A 20,019-nucleotide genomic window follows, 5' to 3' on the forward strand; every position below is an offset into this window, starting at 1 on the left:
GATCTTCACACTGTGCCAAATCTACAGTTAAAATTACTTCACATCTTTGAAAGCAAGCTCAGTTCCATCAGAAAGTTTTTTTTTTCAAAAGCTTCACAAGTTTTAAACCAGCAACGTAACAGGATTCAAGGAAAGCGCGTTAATAAAATTTTATGTATGCAAAGCTTAGAACAAAAGTATTATAACTATAAATAACGAAGAAAAAATAATAAAAATTATTTTTATTTTAAGTGAAGCGATTTAATATAATACAATTTTAAAGTTCAAGTGACCTCAACTCCAAAGCGTTTCGCCCAGGTACGACAGTGGGCTCATAAGTTAGATCTGTCGATTGATAGTTGTAGTTCACAATAAGGCTGTGTGTCTTCTAGATGTCAAATCTCTCGATAATAGTGTCAAGTTTGGGAAAATATGCAACTTCAAGCATTCACTAAACATGCTTTGAGATAAAACTTTTTTTGAAATTCGTTAATAATAATGTTCCCTTTCTAATCTTTAAGATTGCTTTATAATGAAACTTATGTAATATAAAATTATAAAATATTATTTTGAATAAAACTCATTAAAAAATCAAAAAAAAATAAATTGCACGACTGGGGTCGCACGTACTTGCTCTTATGGTAAAAGTTACTCTAATGTTAAAGTTTTTCATTGAACAAAATAAGGGAAAATTTAACATTTGATATTTTCACGGAATTTCGTTAGTGGTGCAAAAAAAATAAAATCTGTTTTTATAAATAATTAAATGCCGTTTTAAATGATCTTTTACAAAAAACTAAGTATGCCATTTCATTTCTAGTATAAAAAGGAATTTTTAGAAAAAAATTTTCGAAAATCGTTAGAGCCGTTTTTTAAAAAAAATATTTTTTATATATAAAAATTTTCTAACATTTTTCAAAAAAAAAGTTGATATGCAATTTTGAATAAATAATTAATTTACACATAAAAACAAAATTTCAAAATTTCAAAATTTTTCACCAACTCGTTTCCAAAAAATTGATTTTTCAAAAAAAAATTTTGAAATATTTTTTAAAAATCCAAAAATGTGTTTTTTGAAAAATTAAATGTTTTTTAAATAATGATTGTTTAAACGTTTCTGTATTAAAAATTTGGTCGAAATCTGTTTTGTCGTTTTTGAGAAATTCATAAATCCAAAAAACCGTTCTATGGCAGGTACCGTTAATAACGGTACAAAAAATATTTTTTTATTATAAAAGGAGGCTCTTATTTCTAACAGTAAGCAGAAAAATTTTAATCAAAATCGTTAGAGCCGTTTTTGAAATAAATCAACTTTTTTGAAGAAAATCGCTTCAGTAGTTTAAGCTGTAGCTCGAGGTTCTTACAGACAGACAGACAGACAGACAGACAGACAGACAGACAGACAGACAGACAGACAGACAGACAGACAGACAGACAGACAGACAGACAGACAGAATTGCCGGACCCACTTATTTGGCATTCTCCATCATCGTAATATCATGTAAAATTGTTATCTCGAGTTCGATTTTTTTTACGAATCCTAAACTTGCCCTATAGTACCTATATCGCAAGTAAAAATTGTAAAATAGTTAATGGTATTGCCTCCCAAGAATTTTGTGAACACCCCGAAGACAGCAAACTTGTTAAATTAAGTTTATCTATGTTTTGTACTTAAGTATCTATATTTTATAACTTAGTTATTGAATAAGGTTAGGCCCCTTTTGTGCAAACAAAATTTTGTATCAATCAAGGAAATTAGTTGATTTTAATAACGAAAAAAAAAAATAAAAATAATAAAAAATTATTAAAATTATTTCTATTTTAAGTGGAGTGATTGAATATAATTCAATATAAGTTCAAGTGACCTCAACTCCAAAAATTTATAAAGCGATTCGCCCAGGTACGACAGTATATTCATGCTGTGAGTTTTATATAGTGTCGGTAAACGTCGACCAAAATAAGGCGTCTTAGTAAGAGTACGACAGATCTAACTGATGAGCCCACTGTCGTACCTGGGCGAAACGCTTTATAAATTTTTGGAGTTGAGGTCACTTGAACTTATATTGAATTAGTTGATTTTAAGTCAATTGTGAATAGCAAATTCAATAAATCAAAATTGAATATTTGAAATATTAATTTGGCAGTGAAATATTAAATTAGTTCGAATTTGAAACATTTTGTTGGGATATTGACTCCTATGAAAACTGCAATTTTTCAAAATCGAGTACCCATCATGTACCATTATTATTCAAAGAATCAAAAAAGTCCATTCCAACAAATAACTCGGAATCAGTACATTAACAACTTAACTGTCCAATGAGTCCCATATGACTCAAAATATATGTTTTGTCCCAAGCCTACAGAGTCCCATGTATCATATATGATTCATATACATATTTTACTAAAAACAACTTCACTGTCCCCATACAATCTGATTAAAAACCCTTTCTACGTTCAATATTATTTTGTTTATTTGAAGGATTCATCACTCCACGTCCCATGAGTCCTATTTGACTCATCGAATATTTTCTGTATCGTGTTTCTGGAGTCCATGAGTCATATATGATTCATAAAGACGTGTTTCTAAAAACATGTTTGCTATATGAAAATATGGCTGTAGAACATATTTTATTCATGAATGTGTAGGAAAAGAAGAAATACTTTACCAAACTGCAAAAAAAATTCGAAAAATGTTTGAGCAAAAAAAGTTATTTCATAAAAAAATCCTTGATTTTTTTGAAGTTTTTTTTTCTATTTTGGGAGAACTTATATGTAAACATATGGAAGAATATTTTTTTAACTACGATTCACAATTATTGCATAGGTAGGTTCATAATAAGAAAATTAAAACACCGTTAATAGTATCAGCGACTGAAAAAACAAATCTAGTCAAAATTGTAGAGGCATCAAAATTTGAATGCAGCAATGCAGGATAATTAAAAGAGGCCTGATAATGTGATTTGTCTTGTTTGGCTTTCCACACGCCAGCCGTTTTGAAAAATACGTTTTGATCAATACCTCGAAAACGACTCATCTTACAGAAAATTTGCAAGGACGTTTTTTGCCCCTAAATTATATTATCTTTCTTTTTTAAATTCACAATTTTCCTATAGAATGAATATTTTTTTAATTAGAGAGCCAAACAATTAATATGTGCTTTTAAGAAGTAAGAGAAAGTAAGGGAAACATACACAAGTAAGGGAAACATACACAATTTCCAAACATTTTTTTTTTTTTTCTTTTTTGTTTATTACTTTTTATCTCAATGTGTACATTTTTGCACTTTTTTTAGTCAATACGTATAAAAATAATGATCATAAGTAAATGAGACCAAAAAAATATAAGCTGCTTCGATAAGAACCTCAAAAATTGAGCAACATAAACCAAAAATATGTGTTTTTTCCTATATGTAAGTGCAACTTAGTTCATATTCTCCGCGCTCTACACCCAAAACGGTTGATTTTAGAGACGAACAATGCCCTCTGATGACCTTCGAGAAATAGGTCGCGAGATATTTGTAAAAAAATTATTTCAAGGACCATTTGACCCTTATAAGTTATAACTTTTTTAGCCTATAAGGTATCAATGTCAGTTTTTCACATTTTCATTAATAATAAGCATTACTATTTACAAATAATGCAATTAGAATTGGTTTCTTACCTGAGTAATTGGTAAATATTGTTAAAAAAAAAGTTTAGTTTTATGCTCCTATATGATTCATTGGACTTGTGGCGATGAAAATCAAATATCATACGTCCATGAATCATATAGGAGCATAAAACTAAACATTTTTAACAATATTTACCAATTACTCAGGTAAGAAACCAATTCTAATTGCATTATTTGTAAATAGTAATGTTTGTTTTTGAAAAAAAGTACTGGACGTAGAGATGATTTTGAAGGAGTTTGTATGGGGACAGTAAATTCTATTTTATGAAAATATGTGAATGTATCATATATGATTCATTGGACTCTGGCGGCAAGGGAAAAAAAATTATATGAATCCAATGTGCTTCATGGGACGTATAGACTTGTTGATGAGAATAATGATGGACGTATAAGGTTTTATATTGAGTTTCTATGGGGATAGTTAAGTTGTTAAAAGAGAAATAGTCTACAACTATAATAGTTTGAAAAGGCAGTTTTGATGTCAAAAATTGTACATATTTTACAAAAGTGATTTGAAATAATTTTCTAGATTCTAATTATAAAATAAAATTACTTACCGTTGCTAAAAGTACACCAGCCTTAGCATCTCTAAAAGCATTAAAAACTCCTTGTCTTTCATTTTGTGTCATCGAACCATGCAATCTAAAAGAAATTACAAGAAAACAACCATCAAATACTAAAACACTTAAAATTAAATATAACAACAAACTTAAAGAATCGCATTCCCTTCAGCAACGGCTCATCACCATCATCTTCATCTTCATTAGGTTCATCTTCATCATCGAGTACTTTCTGTGTCAACTGTTCATTCATCAAATCATGATGAAAATTCACCATTTCCATTGTCGACATAAACACCATCGCTTTAAAATTCTTTTTTTGCAACTCTTTGGCCAACAATCCAGACAATGTAACCAATCTCAATTTAGTTGGAGCAACAACAAAACTCATTTGCAAATTCTCCGGAATCACAAGAGCTCCCTCCTCATCTACATCTGGCATCTCTCCACCAATCATTTTCTGAACTGTAGTCGCAGGATCTTCATCCTTATTATCAATAAATAGTGGTTCTTTCAATGTTAGACCAGCTAATTTCTGTACAGCAGATGTAAGAGTAGCTGATAGTAACATCCGTTGAAGGTTATCAAGTTTTTTACCTTCAGCAGCAGCTTTCTGTCTCTGTTCATCAATAGCATCAACAATTTGCTTCACATCGCGTTCGTAACCCATTTCAAGAAGCCTATCAGCTTCATCTAGGACAAAGAATTTGGATTTGTCCAGTTTAAAAGATTCAGTATGAAGCAAATGGTCGACAAGACGGCCGGGTGTTCCAACTAATATATTGATTCCCTTACGCAAACGAGCCTTTTCGGCCTTTCTTCGTTCGCCTCCTATAAGAATACCTGGGACAATCCAAGTGAATGGTTTAAGGAGTTTTACAAACAGTTCATAAGTTTGCATTGCCAATTCTCTGGTTGGCACAATAATCACAGCTAGAATTCCATCGTCTCTAGTGATTTTAGGGCGAATCTCTTGCAACTTTTGGACTACAGGCAAAGCATAGGCAAGAGTTTTACCAGACCCAGTTTGAGAACGCACGAGGACATCCTTGCCTTTGATAGCTTCGGGTATGGTTTTCTGTTGGACTGTCGTCAACTCTGTGATGTTGAGAATGTCAGCCAAATTTTTGATACAATGTGGATGAAGGTCAATCGATGACACTGGTGTGCCAGTGAAGATTTTCTCAGTTAGAGGTTTAACAAGTCTCTGACCAAGAACTTTTGTCTCGGGATTATTAGTAAAAAGTTTGATTTTACTCACTGCCCGATCGCTTGGTCGGAAAACCTTCTTAACTGGCTTTGAGTTGCCATTTTGCTGTGATTTATCATCATCTTTATTATCATTAGTTTGTCTTTTGTTAGGATTTTGAGAGAATTTACGAATTCCATCATCGATTTCTTTGTTGGACAGAACTCTCTTAGTGAATGGATTGATTTTATTGTTGTCATTTTTGTGGTTGTCCTTTTTGTAATTCTCTTTTTTGCTCTTTCGGTCGAAACGAGATGATTTCGATTTATTTTGTTGTGGTTTTGGTTTTGGAACACCTGAAACTATATTCAACATAAGTTCACCTTGTGTATGTTGTTTATCCTCGGCGGTGGTATCAGGTGGTCTTAATACCATGGGCCGCCTGGGAGGAGTTTCTAGCGGACTCGATTTTGTTGGTTCATTAGTCTTTTGTGGACGACGTCGAGCAACAATTGCTTTAACTTTGGAAGGTTGTGAATCAAATGAAAACCCTGCTGGAGCATGGTTTTTGGAAGATTTCTTGGCGATTATTTTGGGTTTTTTTACAAGCAGGGTTTTCTGTTGAATTTATTTAGTTAGTTTTTTGAGTTATAATTCATATTTTATTCATACCTTTATTTTACTGCGATCTGCTACAACATTGTTATTAATATTTAGTTGAATATCCATATTTAATCGGTGTAATTAGTTAATAAAGTTAAGATTTTTCTTCTTTTAAATAAATTTCGTACTTTCAATAAAAAAATAAATTTTTGTTTTGACGTTTTATCGCACGTGTAACTGACAGCGGGAGACAGTTTGAGAAGCAGTGAGATTTTTTTGTTTGACAGTTCAAATGAAAGCATTCAGATCTTTGTAAATTGATGGAGTGTTTCAGGATAATAGGTTTGTTTGGGTACTACTACCGAAATAGAAGTCTCCACTAACGTTTGCCACTTCGAAATAAAAATTGTGACCAAAATTGTAATGTCGTTTTCCAAAATTATGGGAGTGAATCACTCCTTTTTCGTGCAATTTTGGAATTTGTTCACGAAGAATTTGACAAGTGGAGTGATTTGACGTTTGCTTTGCATGTGTTTGTAATACGAAATAATGAATAAAATAATAACACAATCTTTTAAATTCACTTTTAGTGATTTTTTACAATACTTTATTGAATTTTTTTTGTAAATAAGTATAATTTCCCTCAAAAAAAAAGTTAAAACAACCACCCAACAATTTGACAGTCAGTCCATGAAGTCAAATGTAGAAGTATTGGTAATCACTCCGTCACTCCTTCAAAATTTTGGGAGTGAAGAATTCACTCCAAAAATTCACTCCTTTTTCAATTTTGGAATTTGAAATCACTCCTTTCGGAGTGATTATATAGCTAGGAGTGTCACTCCTTGAATTTTGGAAAACGACATAACTAAAAATGACTAAAAACAACTAAAAATGACCAAATTAATTTGTTTCTGAAAACTTTAAACTAAAAACAAAATTATATACCTAAAGAATATTCGTAAGGGACAATAGAACAGTAACCATAACGGACCAAGTGAATAATAAATTCAAATCTAGTAGGTACAAAAACTTGCGCAAGATTTCAGATCTGTGATTAGTTTGGTCAAAAAGTGTTGCGTTTCAAATTGTCAAAGAAAAATTTTCCCCATGCCATAAGATTTAATGGTAGTGTATTTACTTTAACTCAATATATCTCCGAATTAATTTTTCAAATATTCAAATATCAGACCTTGCTTAAAGTTTTGTAGAGTTGTTTATGGTTACTCAAAAATGATCGTAATTTTTCGGGTTCAAGTGTCACAACGGAACATTTTTTAAATAGCGTTAATTATGGAAAAGTACCCGACTTTTATCCCTTTTCAGGAAAAATTGAAATTGTTAAAATTATCTATAAATTTGAAACTGAAACTTCAGAATTTTATCCCTTTTCAGGAAAAATTGAAATTGGGAAAATTATCTATAAATTTGAAACTGAAACTTCCGAATTGGAGATCATTGATGTTACTTAAAATGTTTAAAGATAAAATTGATTGTTTTAGATTAGAAGTTTCTCAGATTTGTTTACTATAAAATCATCTTTAATATACGCAAACAAAATTCTCTGTTCCTCTGGACAAGAAGAAGGTAATATTTTTGATATATTTATTTTCATATTCAACATATGCCATCTTTTCATTTTTTGAGGACTTGAAAATTGAAAGTGGATTTATACGTGGCTTTCGCTTGAACAAATTTACACCCGGAAAAATTAAATGTCACTTTTCATTTATTCTGAGTTCTGGTCGAAAAGTTATTCACGTTCGGAAAACTCCCCGTATTTCGAACTTTATTTCTGGTTATATGGTAGGTTGTCAACAGCTCGTGTCTCATTTAAATTTTGGTGGCAGTCAAGAAACTAGTCGAACAAAAATATTTCGGGTAAAAATTTTCATTGGAAAATAAAGATAGCGCAGGCTATGATACTTTGTTCATTTCTTCAGAAAAAAATAACCAAATGGCAACCTTGACCATTGTGGCAACCGTGTCTACACTTCTTTTTCGCACACAAACAATAATTGGCATCGAAATTAATTATTGTGTCCGAAAAAAAGACATTTGAGTTTTTTGTTTGTTTTTGTTGTTCATTTTGTCATTGCATGCATGCCTTTCTGAGATGCGTGTTTGCTTTTTATTTTTTATTATTTATGTTTTATAATTTGTGAATATTTTTCCGTCGAGATTTCGTATTTCGTTGTCCTCTTGGATACAGCCTAGTACGCAACTGAAGCGAAACGAAATTTTCCATTACAAAATTCGATAAGGAAATCTTGAACGAAAAATTACGTTTTGCTTTTCGTTTTTCAGTACGCAGCTCTAGCGAAAAATTGGAGAGTTTTCACTCATTACTAACTTTTCGCTTCAGCGAAAGCGAAACAAAAATTTCAATAAAAAATTTCGTTAACGAAATCTTGAAATTGGTTTTGTTTTTGCTCTAAAACTTATTATCTGATGTTGTTTCTTGAATTTTTTGATTTGTATTTTTATTATTTTTTCTTTGTTTTAATACCCGATGGTATTTTTTCTTTAATATGTTCGCTGTTGACTTTGAAGACTTCAAAATTTTTCGTTTCGCTTCAGTCTCCAAAGTCAACAGCGAACATGTTAACAAAAAAATACCATCGGGTATTATAGAAAACTAAAAATAATAAAAATAGAAGTAAAAAAATTTAAGAAAAAACATCAGAAAATAAGTTTAAAAGCAAAAACAAAACAAATTTAATTTCTCTCAAATTTCGCTAACGAAATTTTGTATGGAAAATTTCGTTTCGCATCATCATCTCAGATTAAGGGTAGGTGGATACGTAGTATAAGAGTATTATAATCAAAGTCAAAATAATAGGAATACATATCAAAACATTCCAGAACAAACATCAGAAAATATACTTTAAATACATTTTTAAGGCTTAACTACATAGGTACACCACTTTTTGAAAAAGTACAAAATTGAAAATATTTTTTTCTGGCTAGCGCAATTGTTTTGTAAAAAAGAGTATACACATTGTTTATTAGACCAAAAAATAAGCTTTCTGCATCATTTGTTTTAATTTTTCAGGCCGAAATATTATACAAAAATGCGTTTGAAAATGTTCACTTCTGTACTTTTTCACTTTTTGAGCCAATGTAGTTAAGGCTTTACGGCCATATTATTCAGTAGTTTAAAAAATACATCTTAATTTAAAATTGTCAAATGTCAACAATAAATCCAAATCCAAAATAGTTATCCCGATTTTAACTATGAAAATAGTTAAAAAAAAAATAGTTAAAAATGACTATTTTTGTCTCTATATATATCATAGATTTGAATTTATTTTTGACATTTCAATTTCTTTACATGCAGATGTATTTTTTAAACTAGTGAATAATATGGCCGTTAGTCACTTGCGGTTTACGTTCACACGAGTGGAAAAGCTTCCCGCACGGCAAAAATCGACTGATGAAAAGTCGGCATGAAGTGTCACTTTTAGTAGGTAAGTGTAAAGTAGATTTCCTGTAAATATTTAAATCAATTTGACGTACCTACATGTACATATCTGTAAAACAAAAATGATTTAGATAAATCTTTCAAATTGCTTCAATATATCTTTGCTGCCGGGTACAAAGGGTTTAAGTAAAAAAAATCGATTTTCGGATTTTTATTGGAATTTAGTCAGTTTTATTTTTTCTTTCCTTTGGTCCTATCGCCAAAGTTCTAGTGTATCTCCTTCCTTTAGAAATTATTCGGTACAAAGGGTTTAAGTCAAAAAATTTTAAAATTTTGTGGTAGGTACTAAGGGCGTAAGTTGACTTAAAAGCTGAAACACAATCACGCTTTGCCAGACGCGTCATCGCGTTACGTTGAGAAATCCTCAAAGCGCGCTTCTGTCACTTTGACTTCGAACAGCTGATTGAAACATAAAATCTGCTGTCAAATAAAAAAAAAAAACACAGTCACTTACAAAATTATTGGGCCAAGTCTTTATCTTGATTTAAATGTGGAAAAATGAAGAAAGATATTAATGTGATTAAAAAATGCATAGAAATTTGTTTATTCTTTAATCTTATAGTTATAATACGTAAATTGTTTTGATTTAAAATATCTCGATGTCGTTTTTTTGTGCACAATCTATATAGAGAAATTAAAAAACACACCTAGGTTTGCAATAATTTTTTTTTATTCACATTTGGCCCAATAATATTGTGGGTGACTGTAACTATGTCTGATAAATGTCAGAAAGCGAGCAAAAGCTCAGTCTGGTTGAACTTTTGCTCGCTTTCTTACGTTTCCTTACGTTTGTCAAAAAAAGCGTATGTAAGAAAAGCGTCATTGGGCACGTTCAGGAAATATAAGGGACTAGATATTTAGGCAACGTCATTTTCCGAACGGAAATTTGAGCAAATTGACTAAATTAGTTTGGATACGCCATTATTGTCAAATTTCGGAATTTACTTGAAAATTTTACAGAGCGCCAGGGGCAGACACCAAATTTCAATTCACTTTAATATTAGTTACAACCGATAATGCACTTTTCACTCGTTTTTCATACAAATAGATTTAATTCTGTTACAGTAATTCTATAATTAAAAATAATCAGCTGTCATGTTGACAAAAAAAACTTTCCTAAATATTTAGGTAAAATTTTCTTGCCTAACTTTCCAGTCAGCTTTCCAATAATATTACCTAAATTGGAAGGATTTTTTTAGACAGCTGACCAATCAGAGACCGAGAAATTACCTAAATATTTAGTCCCTAACGTTTCTGAACCTGCCCATTGTGGGAGGTTATACACATTTCGTATGGTTGAACTTTTGGCAGTTGTCAAAATCGACGGCAAAGCGTGATTGTGTTTCAGCTTTAACTCCTTGGTTTTTGCATTAATTTTTAATTTTAAAATAAAAAAAATGTTCCTAAGGCGTTAAGTCAAGAGGAAGACAGAAAAGGAAATTTCATTTTTCTACAGTATTATATTAGCTCAAAAAGAATTCTCACATTTGGTAAATAATCACATTGATATTTCCAACTTTCTTTTACAAATTAAACCTTGTTATCAATGTAAACAAAGATTTTTCTTGACATAACTCCTTTGTAATAAGTTTATTTTTGATGACTAAATGGCTCTAAAGTGTTAAGTCAACACATTTTTTACTTGCGATATAGGTACTATATATCAAGTTATGCATTCGTACAAAAAAAAAAAGTTGAGATAACATTTTTCCATGACATTACGATGATAGACAATGCGAAAAAAGTGGGTCCCGGAAGTCCGTCTGTCCGTCTGTCTGTCAGTCTGTCAGTCTGTCTGTCTGTCTGTCTGTATAAGGAACTAGAGCCTAAACGGATGGACCGATTGACTTCAAACTTGCTATGTAGCAGTTTTTGGAGACTCTCCAGAGGGGTTTTTGGAATTAATTTTTTTGGACCAAAAATAACGGTACCTGTCATACAAAAATTTCGGAAAAGTTTAATTTCACGAAAACGGCTCCAACGATTTTGTTAAAAAAATTCAAATGTTAGTTTTTAAACAAGATCTATCTTTTGAAGAAAAAATTTTTTTTTGAAAATCATTATTAACGGTACCTGCCATAGGACCGCTTTTTTCAAATCGGATTTTCTGCAAAACTACTTATTGTATTTCAACGAAATTTTTTATACAAAAGCATTTATACAATTTAAATATAAGCCAAAAATAAAATTTTGAAAAAAATAATTTTTGGATTTTTAAAAAAATTTTCAAAATTTTTTTTTGAAAAATCAAATTTTCGAAAACGGGACATTGAATTTTTTTGAAATTTTGTTTTTAGATGTTGATTAGTTATTTCTACAAAATGGCATACCAGTTTTATTTTTAAACTTTTTTTTCAAAAAATTATTTATAAAAAATTAGTTTTTTAAAAAACGGCTCTAACGATTTTGAAAATTTTTTTTCTAAAAATGCACCTTAATATATCAAATACAACTGCATACTTGTTTTGTGGGGCGATTTGATTTCAGATATTGTTTTATTTTTTTGAAAAATGAATTTTTTTTGTTTTTTTTTTTTGTTTTTATATACCTACATTTCCCAAGTTTCTATATAAAAAGTCTTAAATATTTAAGCAACTTGAGCTCTAAGAGCAAGTTCGTGCGACCCAGTCGTGCATTTTATTTTTTATAGATGATGTTTCTGCGTCATTACTTTTTCTAAATAATAATATTCAGATTTACAAACAAAAATTGAAACTTCAATTCCATTTTTCTCAAAACTACCTTTTCTGACTTAACCCCTTTGTACCCGGCGCCAAAGATGTGTAGCTTGCAAACTTTTTGGTAGCCGCGATGAAACAAACGACCAGTGCAACTCAAAACCGATGTTTCTGTTATTGTTTCATCTTCCTTTCAAATCAGTTTTATAAATTGAGGAATAAAGATGACGGTTAAGCGAACCGTAACTGCAAGTATTGCAATATACAAAATCTCATGTTGATCATGATTTGAGAAGATTTTAATTTGTATGAAAAATCACGAATTTAAAAAAGGTAAACAGTAAATCACATGGAATCTAGATTAATGTCGTTTTCGATTGGTTTCACTCAAGGATTCACTCATTCTGAAATCCAATAAAACAGCTTGAATCGCTTCCACTCAATTCTGATAGTTTGTATCGGTGTTAGTGAATAGTCAAATATAAAATTTTAATTTTGTATGAGAAAATTTTGTTTGACATTTATTTTCTATGTATAAGTAATTTTGAGTCGATTCTGTGCCTACGTTCTGTAACTCTCGCATCGAGAAATTTCTCGCATGAAACAGGCAAATCGAAACAAAAATAATGTGAATCGGCACAAAAACTGTTTTCTCACATTCGCTTGTGTCTGTATCTTGAATTTTCTCGACTTGAAACGTTTCGGAATAAAATTGACTGGAAGCCTGGAAAAATGTGAATAAAACTGTGTCTGTAAAAAAATTATCGAGATAATTCCTCGATTTTTCTGTCAAAATTACTCACAAGCAAAAATAATGTGAGAAAGGAATCAATGAAAGATGTCTGAAAAAAAAGAGCCGGTAAATATTTTTAAATTTTATTTTTTAAAAACAAAACTGAATTTTTCAATTCATTATTATAGAAAAACCAAAGAATTTCCAAAAACCAAAAAGAAAAGCTGGTGGAATATATGTCCACGCATTTAGAATTTGCAAGGGGGCAATTCGGAACAACCAACGCTAATGTTAAGAGCCAGGGAGATTGGCTGGCTTTAACTACAAAATTAAACTCCTTGCGCGGTAGTAACAAAACTACGGATCAGTGGAAAAAGGTATGTAAATTGTTTATTTACATACTTATTTACATAATCAAAATAACTTTTGAAAATGTTGTATATTTTTCCATGCCACCTGGCGAATTCCTTTTTTGCATATCCTGATAGTATGCTTTTCATCTTAGTTAATGTTCGCACTATTTAATAGTAAACATTTTACAAATTTCACTTGGATTTGCAAAAGGGAAAGACCTTTTCTTTGAAGTATTTATTTCTTATATAGAAATTCATTTTTAAGTTTTAAAATGTATTACAAAAATTAAACATGATTTGTTTAATTTTCAAGTCAAATTATAACGGTAACTACAGGATTTTACTACCATTTTTCTTTACAAAAATAACGGTTCTAAACAAATTATATTTATTTATTGCTTACTATTAGGTGTTTTTTTACTACATCTGTGCTAAATAGGACAGCAAAATGCAGTCATAGTTGTTGTTGCATTTAACATGAAAATTGTTTAGCCCCGTCTGCGTTTTTTGTCCAGTTTAACCAAGGCGTAGTGTCATTTTCTTTTTGCAGTCATTAGTTGTGTTTTTTGGCAAAGATATACGCAGTAGGATTCCCCAAATATCAATATTAAAAAAAGTTATATGCATGTACCAAGATAAAGGAACAAATAAACAAAAATATTTCGTAAAAATTCAATTCGCAGCTATACTTAGCTTCTATTCTTATCGGTAGTTGGGTCTTGTTATTGTAATACATGTAAACTTAAACTGTGGATACGGATAGCAATGCCAAAAAACACAGGTATTGATGAAATGCCTTTATCTTAAGACTTTAAATATTATATAGCTTTTTATCATACATGTTTTTTTTTTTTAGTGTTGGATAGATCTTAAATCTGCTGTAAAAAAAAAATTAACCTGAAAAGAAACTTTTTGAATAAAACAGGTGGAGGGAGCATCAAAGATGTTCCAAATGACTTAAACGGTTTTGAGGAGCAAATTTTGGGTGTGATGGGAACCCATGCAGTGCATGGTGATTCAACGGCTGTAGAATCAGGCGTGGCTCCACTTGCTGTAAGTTTTTAAAAACTTTAATTTAATAAAAAGTAAATATTTTTTTTTTACAGGAACCTATGTTCTCCGTCGAGTTATTAGAAGATGACTTCTTAGAAGATATAACACTCGATGAGAGTAACTTGGAGCCACCACCAAAAGTATCTAAAGTTGAGCCAAGTATCAAAACTTCTGATCCATCAAGTTCCTTAAAACCGAAGTCCACCGAAGCACCACCATCAGCTCGATTCAAGACTGGAATTGAAACAGCAAAAGAGATGCGTGGTGCATTGGTAAAAGACATCAAACAAATACATACAAAAATCGACAACATGGAAAAAAAAATTGAAATCATTGAAAAGCAAAACAATGATTTGTTACAAAAAGTTGATTTATTAATTAATTTGTTCCGAACAGATGTTTAAATTAAAGATTTAAGACCAATATATATTTTTCATTCAATTTTTTTTGCGAAGTTTACAACTATCTTTAAACCCATAACAAATAATTTATTTATATTTACAATTGAACAATATTTGTTGAAAGACAAAAAATTTTTGATTTATACAAAAATAACAAAATATTTAGTAGGAAAATTAACTCAAATATATAGTATGTACTATATATTTATATATTTGAGTTAATTTTCCTATTAAATATTTTGTTATTTTTGTATAAATCAAAAATTTTTTGTCTCTCAACAAATATTGTTCAATACTAAGTATTAATTAATTATTTTTTTATGGGTTTTAAGATAGTTGTATTCATTATATAATATTTGTATTTAAAGGACTTGATGAAGAGGATGACCTTTCTCCAAACACCGCCCAAAAAATTTTTATAAAAATTACCACATTAAATTGTTCAAGAATTTAAAAGATTTTACGTTCCTATTTACTTTAGTATACCTATTATTTATTTTATCATATGATTTAATTACTTACTTTATTTATTCTTTTCTCTTAATACAACATGCATTAAAAATGTATGTAAACATTTTTCGTTTTCCTTTAAATAATTTTAAATTTCACAACAACGTTAATTATTCATTTATATGGTTATATGTTTTTTTATTAAACGATATATGTAAACTAAGAAATACTTCTTTTAATTCTGTTACGTATATTTACAGCCTCTCTTAGGAAAACGTTTGGCTCCTCAGGATCTCTTATGTCTTCGTCTATGTTGATAGGAATATCAAAAATAGAGTCATCGCTTATTCCGTGACCTTTTCTTAAGTTATGCAAAACACAAACAGCATTTATAATCGTTCCTGCATCCTGCGGCGAGCTGAATAACGTGCGCTGAAGGCACCGAAACACTGACTTTATATTGCCATTCAGACGCTCGATGCAATTTCGGGCCTTTGAATGTATTTTGTTGTAGTTAATTTCATCTCGGATAGTTGCTGAGCGATATGGTGTCATTATCCATGGACGCAAAGGGTAACCAGAATCACCTTCAATTAAGATGTTGAAAATACACAAGATTAAGAATTAAGAAGTCCTTTACAACTAACTTACCCAACAACCATGAGGCTTTCAAGAGTTATCGATTAAACAACGCACGTGAAAAAAAAAAAAATAAAATATACAATAACAGCCCTATTTAAAAACTCATCATAGAGAGTACATAGCATTATGTACGCTTTATAATGTATTTAAACAAAAAATTGTGATTTATAATATTTATGCAACGTTTAATAAAGGTTGTACAGTAAAACCCGGATAAGTACCTCACCTTAGATGCCCAATTTTGATAGGCACTAAAGCGGGTAAGGTACTTACAAGAACCCGCTTAAGTGCTCATAGGCAGTTATCTCTATATTTATATAATAATAAAAAAAAAAAAAGTTTGATTACTAAAAACATTATCTTCACAAAAGAAAATTACTTTGAAAGTTTAAAATAGCTAACTAGTTAATTTCTACCTATAGTAGAATTTTAGAATTTTAAAGCGGTTTAGGAAACGAAGTTTTTCTTACAGTTCAAACTTGTTTCAAATGTGTACTTAAAAGAATTTTTTGCAAGTTAATTCAATTATAAGTATTTGAAAAGCCAGGCAATTAAGCGGGAAAGGCAGTTAAGCGAAAGGTACTTAAAAGATGAATTTTATGTGAAAAAACCCTTAAAATTTTGGTTCTAAAAAAACAAAGGTACTTATGCGGGTTAGGCACTTAAGCGAGAGGCACTTATCCGGGTTTTACTGTATAAGCTAAACGCGTTTTTAGGTTGTTTAGAGCCTGAATAAGAATTTATTTTGCTTAAATGTCATTTGAACTTCACATAATTTTCAGAAAAAAATGTCAATAATTGTATATATTTTTGTTTTTTCATTGAAAAATTTATTTTTTTGATTACATTTTCAATTAAATGAACAACTTGAAGTCAACTATAGTATATAGATGTATACATCAAAAAATAAGAAATTTGCAGATTTGTTCCTGATATAATTTTCGAGAAATTTTGGCCGCAGTGCTTATAAATTCATGTGCGTCTGTGTATTCATCTTTTTCTTATGTGTCTACATTTTCATACATGTGAACAATTTGTTATCAAATGAAATGTGTTTTTATTTATATTAGAGATTTCCTTCTACATACATATATGACATTGAGAACTTTCGTTCACGTTTTTGTTTATTTTTTTTTTGTTTATTTTTGAATCAGATGGAGTTATTTTATCGACAGATGGAGTTGTGTGTCGTACTAATTTTCCATTTTTAGTAGGTACTTATTTGGACACAAACCTAGTATAACAATAATGGCTAGGAAAATGTTTAATAAATTGAAATTTATGTAACGTTGCATAAAGGCTACATAAAACTTTATGTATTGTATAACTATGCAGCCGTTTAGAGCTGTTTAGTGAAATCTAATAAATAAGGCTGTAAATATACAAGTTTCAAGATAATATAAAATAATTCTATTTAAAAAGTAGGGTATGTAGTTATACCTTTAAGCAGAGGCGTTGGAAAATGTATTTGATTTTTTAATTACATTAATAAAACTTACCAACTGCACGTTTTTTGAATGATAACTTTTCCGGTTGAGGTAAGCACTTTCAATTTCGGCATCCGGCCTTTTGATTCGGATGTGGGTGCAATCCACCGCACCGATGACTCCTGGAAATCCAGTTTCTTCAAAAAACCTAAAACAAAATCTGCTAAGTATGGTTTTTATTCATATGCAATATTAACCTTAGTTTAATGGCTTCGTATTCTTCTTCAGTTGGAAACTGGATCCACTTTGGCATCAATTTATTTTGTAGAACGGTGGACACCTCTTTTACTGACCGTGATACCATCGTTCGGCTAAGAGCAGCTGTAAAATCTTGCCCTACATCTCTTTGAAACGAGCCCGTTGCAAAGAAATGGAGGGCGGTGCAAATCCTTAAAGGGATAGGCACAAAAGTTTTTCTCTGCCCTTTTGCCATATGAGGGCTCATTTCTTCGATTAGTTTTAAGGCACACTCCCGAGTAAATCGATAAACCGCACGAAATTGCTCATCCGGCATTTCGAACGGATCTTGAGCATCACGAAGACGCCGGCGCTCGATTCGCATAGCGTTTCGTCGATTGTACTCATCGTATATTACCATACATGATGTTAGATTTTCGTCTCCAGTTGTGTTATTAATCAAATGAAATAAATAAATAAAATAAAATGAAATAAATTAAATATTTAAAAAGGTTATTTTATTATAACTCAGTCTTTTAATACAACTTAATTTTAAAATTATGGCAACGCGTTTCGGAATTAACATTCCATCTTCGGGCTTCCAAACCAATATGATACATTTTTTTATCACTGTTTTATATTTATTTAATTGTTAAGTTATTTAAGTTTCACAATTTTTCGATGCGAGAAGTTCTCGACTAAGTTACAGAACGTGGGTACTGATTTGAAATCGAGAAGAGAATTTTTCTTCTGAGAAGCGTTCTAGCTGTCATTTTTTTGTGAATAAAACGCTTTCAGAAGGTTTCTGAATGTTTCCGGACGCTTCCGGACGGCCAATCGAAAACGACATAAGTGTTCGAAGAAAATAAAAAAATAAAGTGACAACTTAAACAATACAAAGCTCTTGAAAAATCATTCTATATCAAAACTGATAATACATTTTTAGCTTCCATTTCAATTTTAAAACAACTGGTAACTGGTAGGTATTATCACAGTACACATAAAAAGGTAATATATTCCGAACTGACATTGGTCGCCAGATTGTCAAAACATGACACTTTGGCGACCAATGTCAGCTACCGAATTCTTAATTGTTTAAAATACCGACGAAAAATGCACAAAAACTGATAAACCACGCACACCACTAATTTTTAAACAATTATTTACCATTTGCCGCGATGAAACACGAAGAAAATTTGTTATTTTTCAATTTATAATATTTTAAAATGACATTTTATAAATTAAAACAAAAACTAATTTCCTGTTTACTGCGATTGAAATATAAAAATTAAGGGCCGACCTGACAGATTGGTGCCCATTTTTGACAAACAAATTTTGACAACGTTCGGAATATATTACCTTATTATGTGTACTGTGGGTATTATTACCTAATAAGCGAGAGATAGGCCATATTACTTCGGATTAAATGAAATTTGTTTGCAGTTACTCAAATGAAAGCAAAAGTTTGTTGAAGTCAAAGATACCTTGAATAACAAGCAATGTTGGAAAATAAAATTACTAATGATGCGAAAGTAGAGATGCACATGACCATCCAATTAATATCTTCGATCGTAGGACATTGTTTGGATTGTTGTTGTGATGTGATGTGATACGAACCTGATTAAATTACTAAATCATCCGATAAGTGACGCTTGAATGGGAAAGTATCGATTTCAATTATTATAAATGTCTACTTTAATTAGTTTGGTACATTGATATGGCGCAAAGGTATGGTTATAAATTTTTTATGCATTACAATAGGAAAGTCAAAATTTCAGACATCTGCACCATTTGCTGTTTCGCCTTATTTTGGTCCAGAGAAATCGATTGGCATCATTCGAACAAAACTTTTTTCGGAATTTATTTTTTAATAATTTTTGAGAATTTTGCACTGCTTAAATTTATTTGTCATCCCAAAAACAATATGTATTTGTATTGCTATAAATTTAAAAAAAATTAGTACTAGTAATTTAGGAACCAAGAATTTATATGGGTTATTTGTAGATTTTGTAGGTTTAATACAATCATTGTTTGCTATTGGAATAGGTTCTATCTCCTCCCGTTTTCTAAACAAAATTCTTATATAAAAAAAAAAGAATATTAAAAACAACGGCAACACTTACAGTTGAAAAAGGCTTAAAAACACATTGAATACTATTTTTGTAGACTAAGGATTTCAATACGAAATTGACGGATATAGTAAACTGCCTCAATTGATTTCTTATCAAATACTGAAAATCATAAATGTTCTTATGCCTTCCATTTTTTGAGAAAATTATTGAAAGATAAAAAAACTACTTTCTTTATCAAACTCACTAGTATTGCGAAAACAATTGATTGAAATAATCTAAATTTCAATCAATTTTTTTGACAATTTAAAAAACGTCATACGTTATAATAAAAAAAAGTTAGGGGTCTAATACAGATTTTTTTTTTAAGTTTCTGTGTTTCGAAATATGAATTTTTGAAGAACACCTACTTATTTTGGGGTATTTTTGGGTGATTTTTTATTTTTTTTTTAAACTTTTCTTAGCGTTAAAAAAATCAAACTTATAGAACATGTA

General features: G+C 30.4%; 2 protein-coding genes across 2 annotated transcripts in view; one reads left to right on the forward strand and one right to left on the reverse strand.

The window, feature by feature from the left end:
* LOC129909316 (probable ATP-dependent RNA helicase CG8611) overlaps window positions 1–6,250 on the reverse strand; it is a 31,438-nt gene extending 25,188 nt beyond the window's left edge. The window contains exons 1-3 of the mRNA XM_055986401.1: window positions 6,070–6,250; window positions 4,358–6,015; window positions 4,206–4,290 (exon numbers count right to left, since the gene is read on the reverse strand). Coding sequence (XP_055842376.1) covers window positions 4,206–4,290; window positions 4,358–6,015; window positions 6,070–6,126 — 1,800 coding nt within the window. The 5' untranslated portion in view covers window positions 6,127–6,250. The remainder of the gene's footprint in view (window positions 1–4,205; window positions 4,291–4,357; window positions 6,016–6,069) is intronic.
* A 7,810-nt stretch (window positions 6,251–14,060) lies between these two features.
* On the forward strand, window positions 14,061–14,716 carry LOC129912722 (uncharacterized). Its single transcript, XM_055991091.1, has 2 exons — window positions 14,061–14,298; window positions 14,352–14,716. The coding sequence occupies exons 1-2, from the start codon at window positions 14,236–14,238 to the stop codon at window positions 14,700–14,702; spliced, it is 414 nt and encodes a 137-aa protein (XP_055847066.1). The 5' UTR covers window positions 14,061–14,235; the 3' UTR covers window positions 14,703–14,716.
* The last annotated feature ends 5,303 nt before the right edge of the window (window positions 14,717–20,019 follow it).

The sequence above is a fragment of the Episyrphus balteatus genome, chromosome 2 (genome assembly GCF_945859705.1).
Source record: "Episyrphus balteatus chromosome 2, idEpiBalt1.1, whole genome shotgun sequence".
Taxonomy (NCBI): domain Eukaryota; kingdom Metazoa; phylum Arthropoda; class Insecta; order Diptera; family Syrphidae; genus Episyrphus; species Episyrphus balteatus.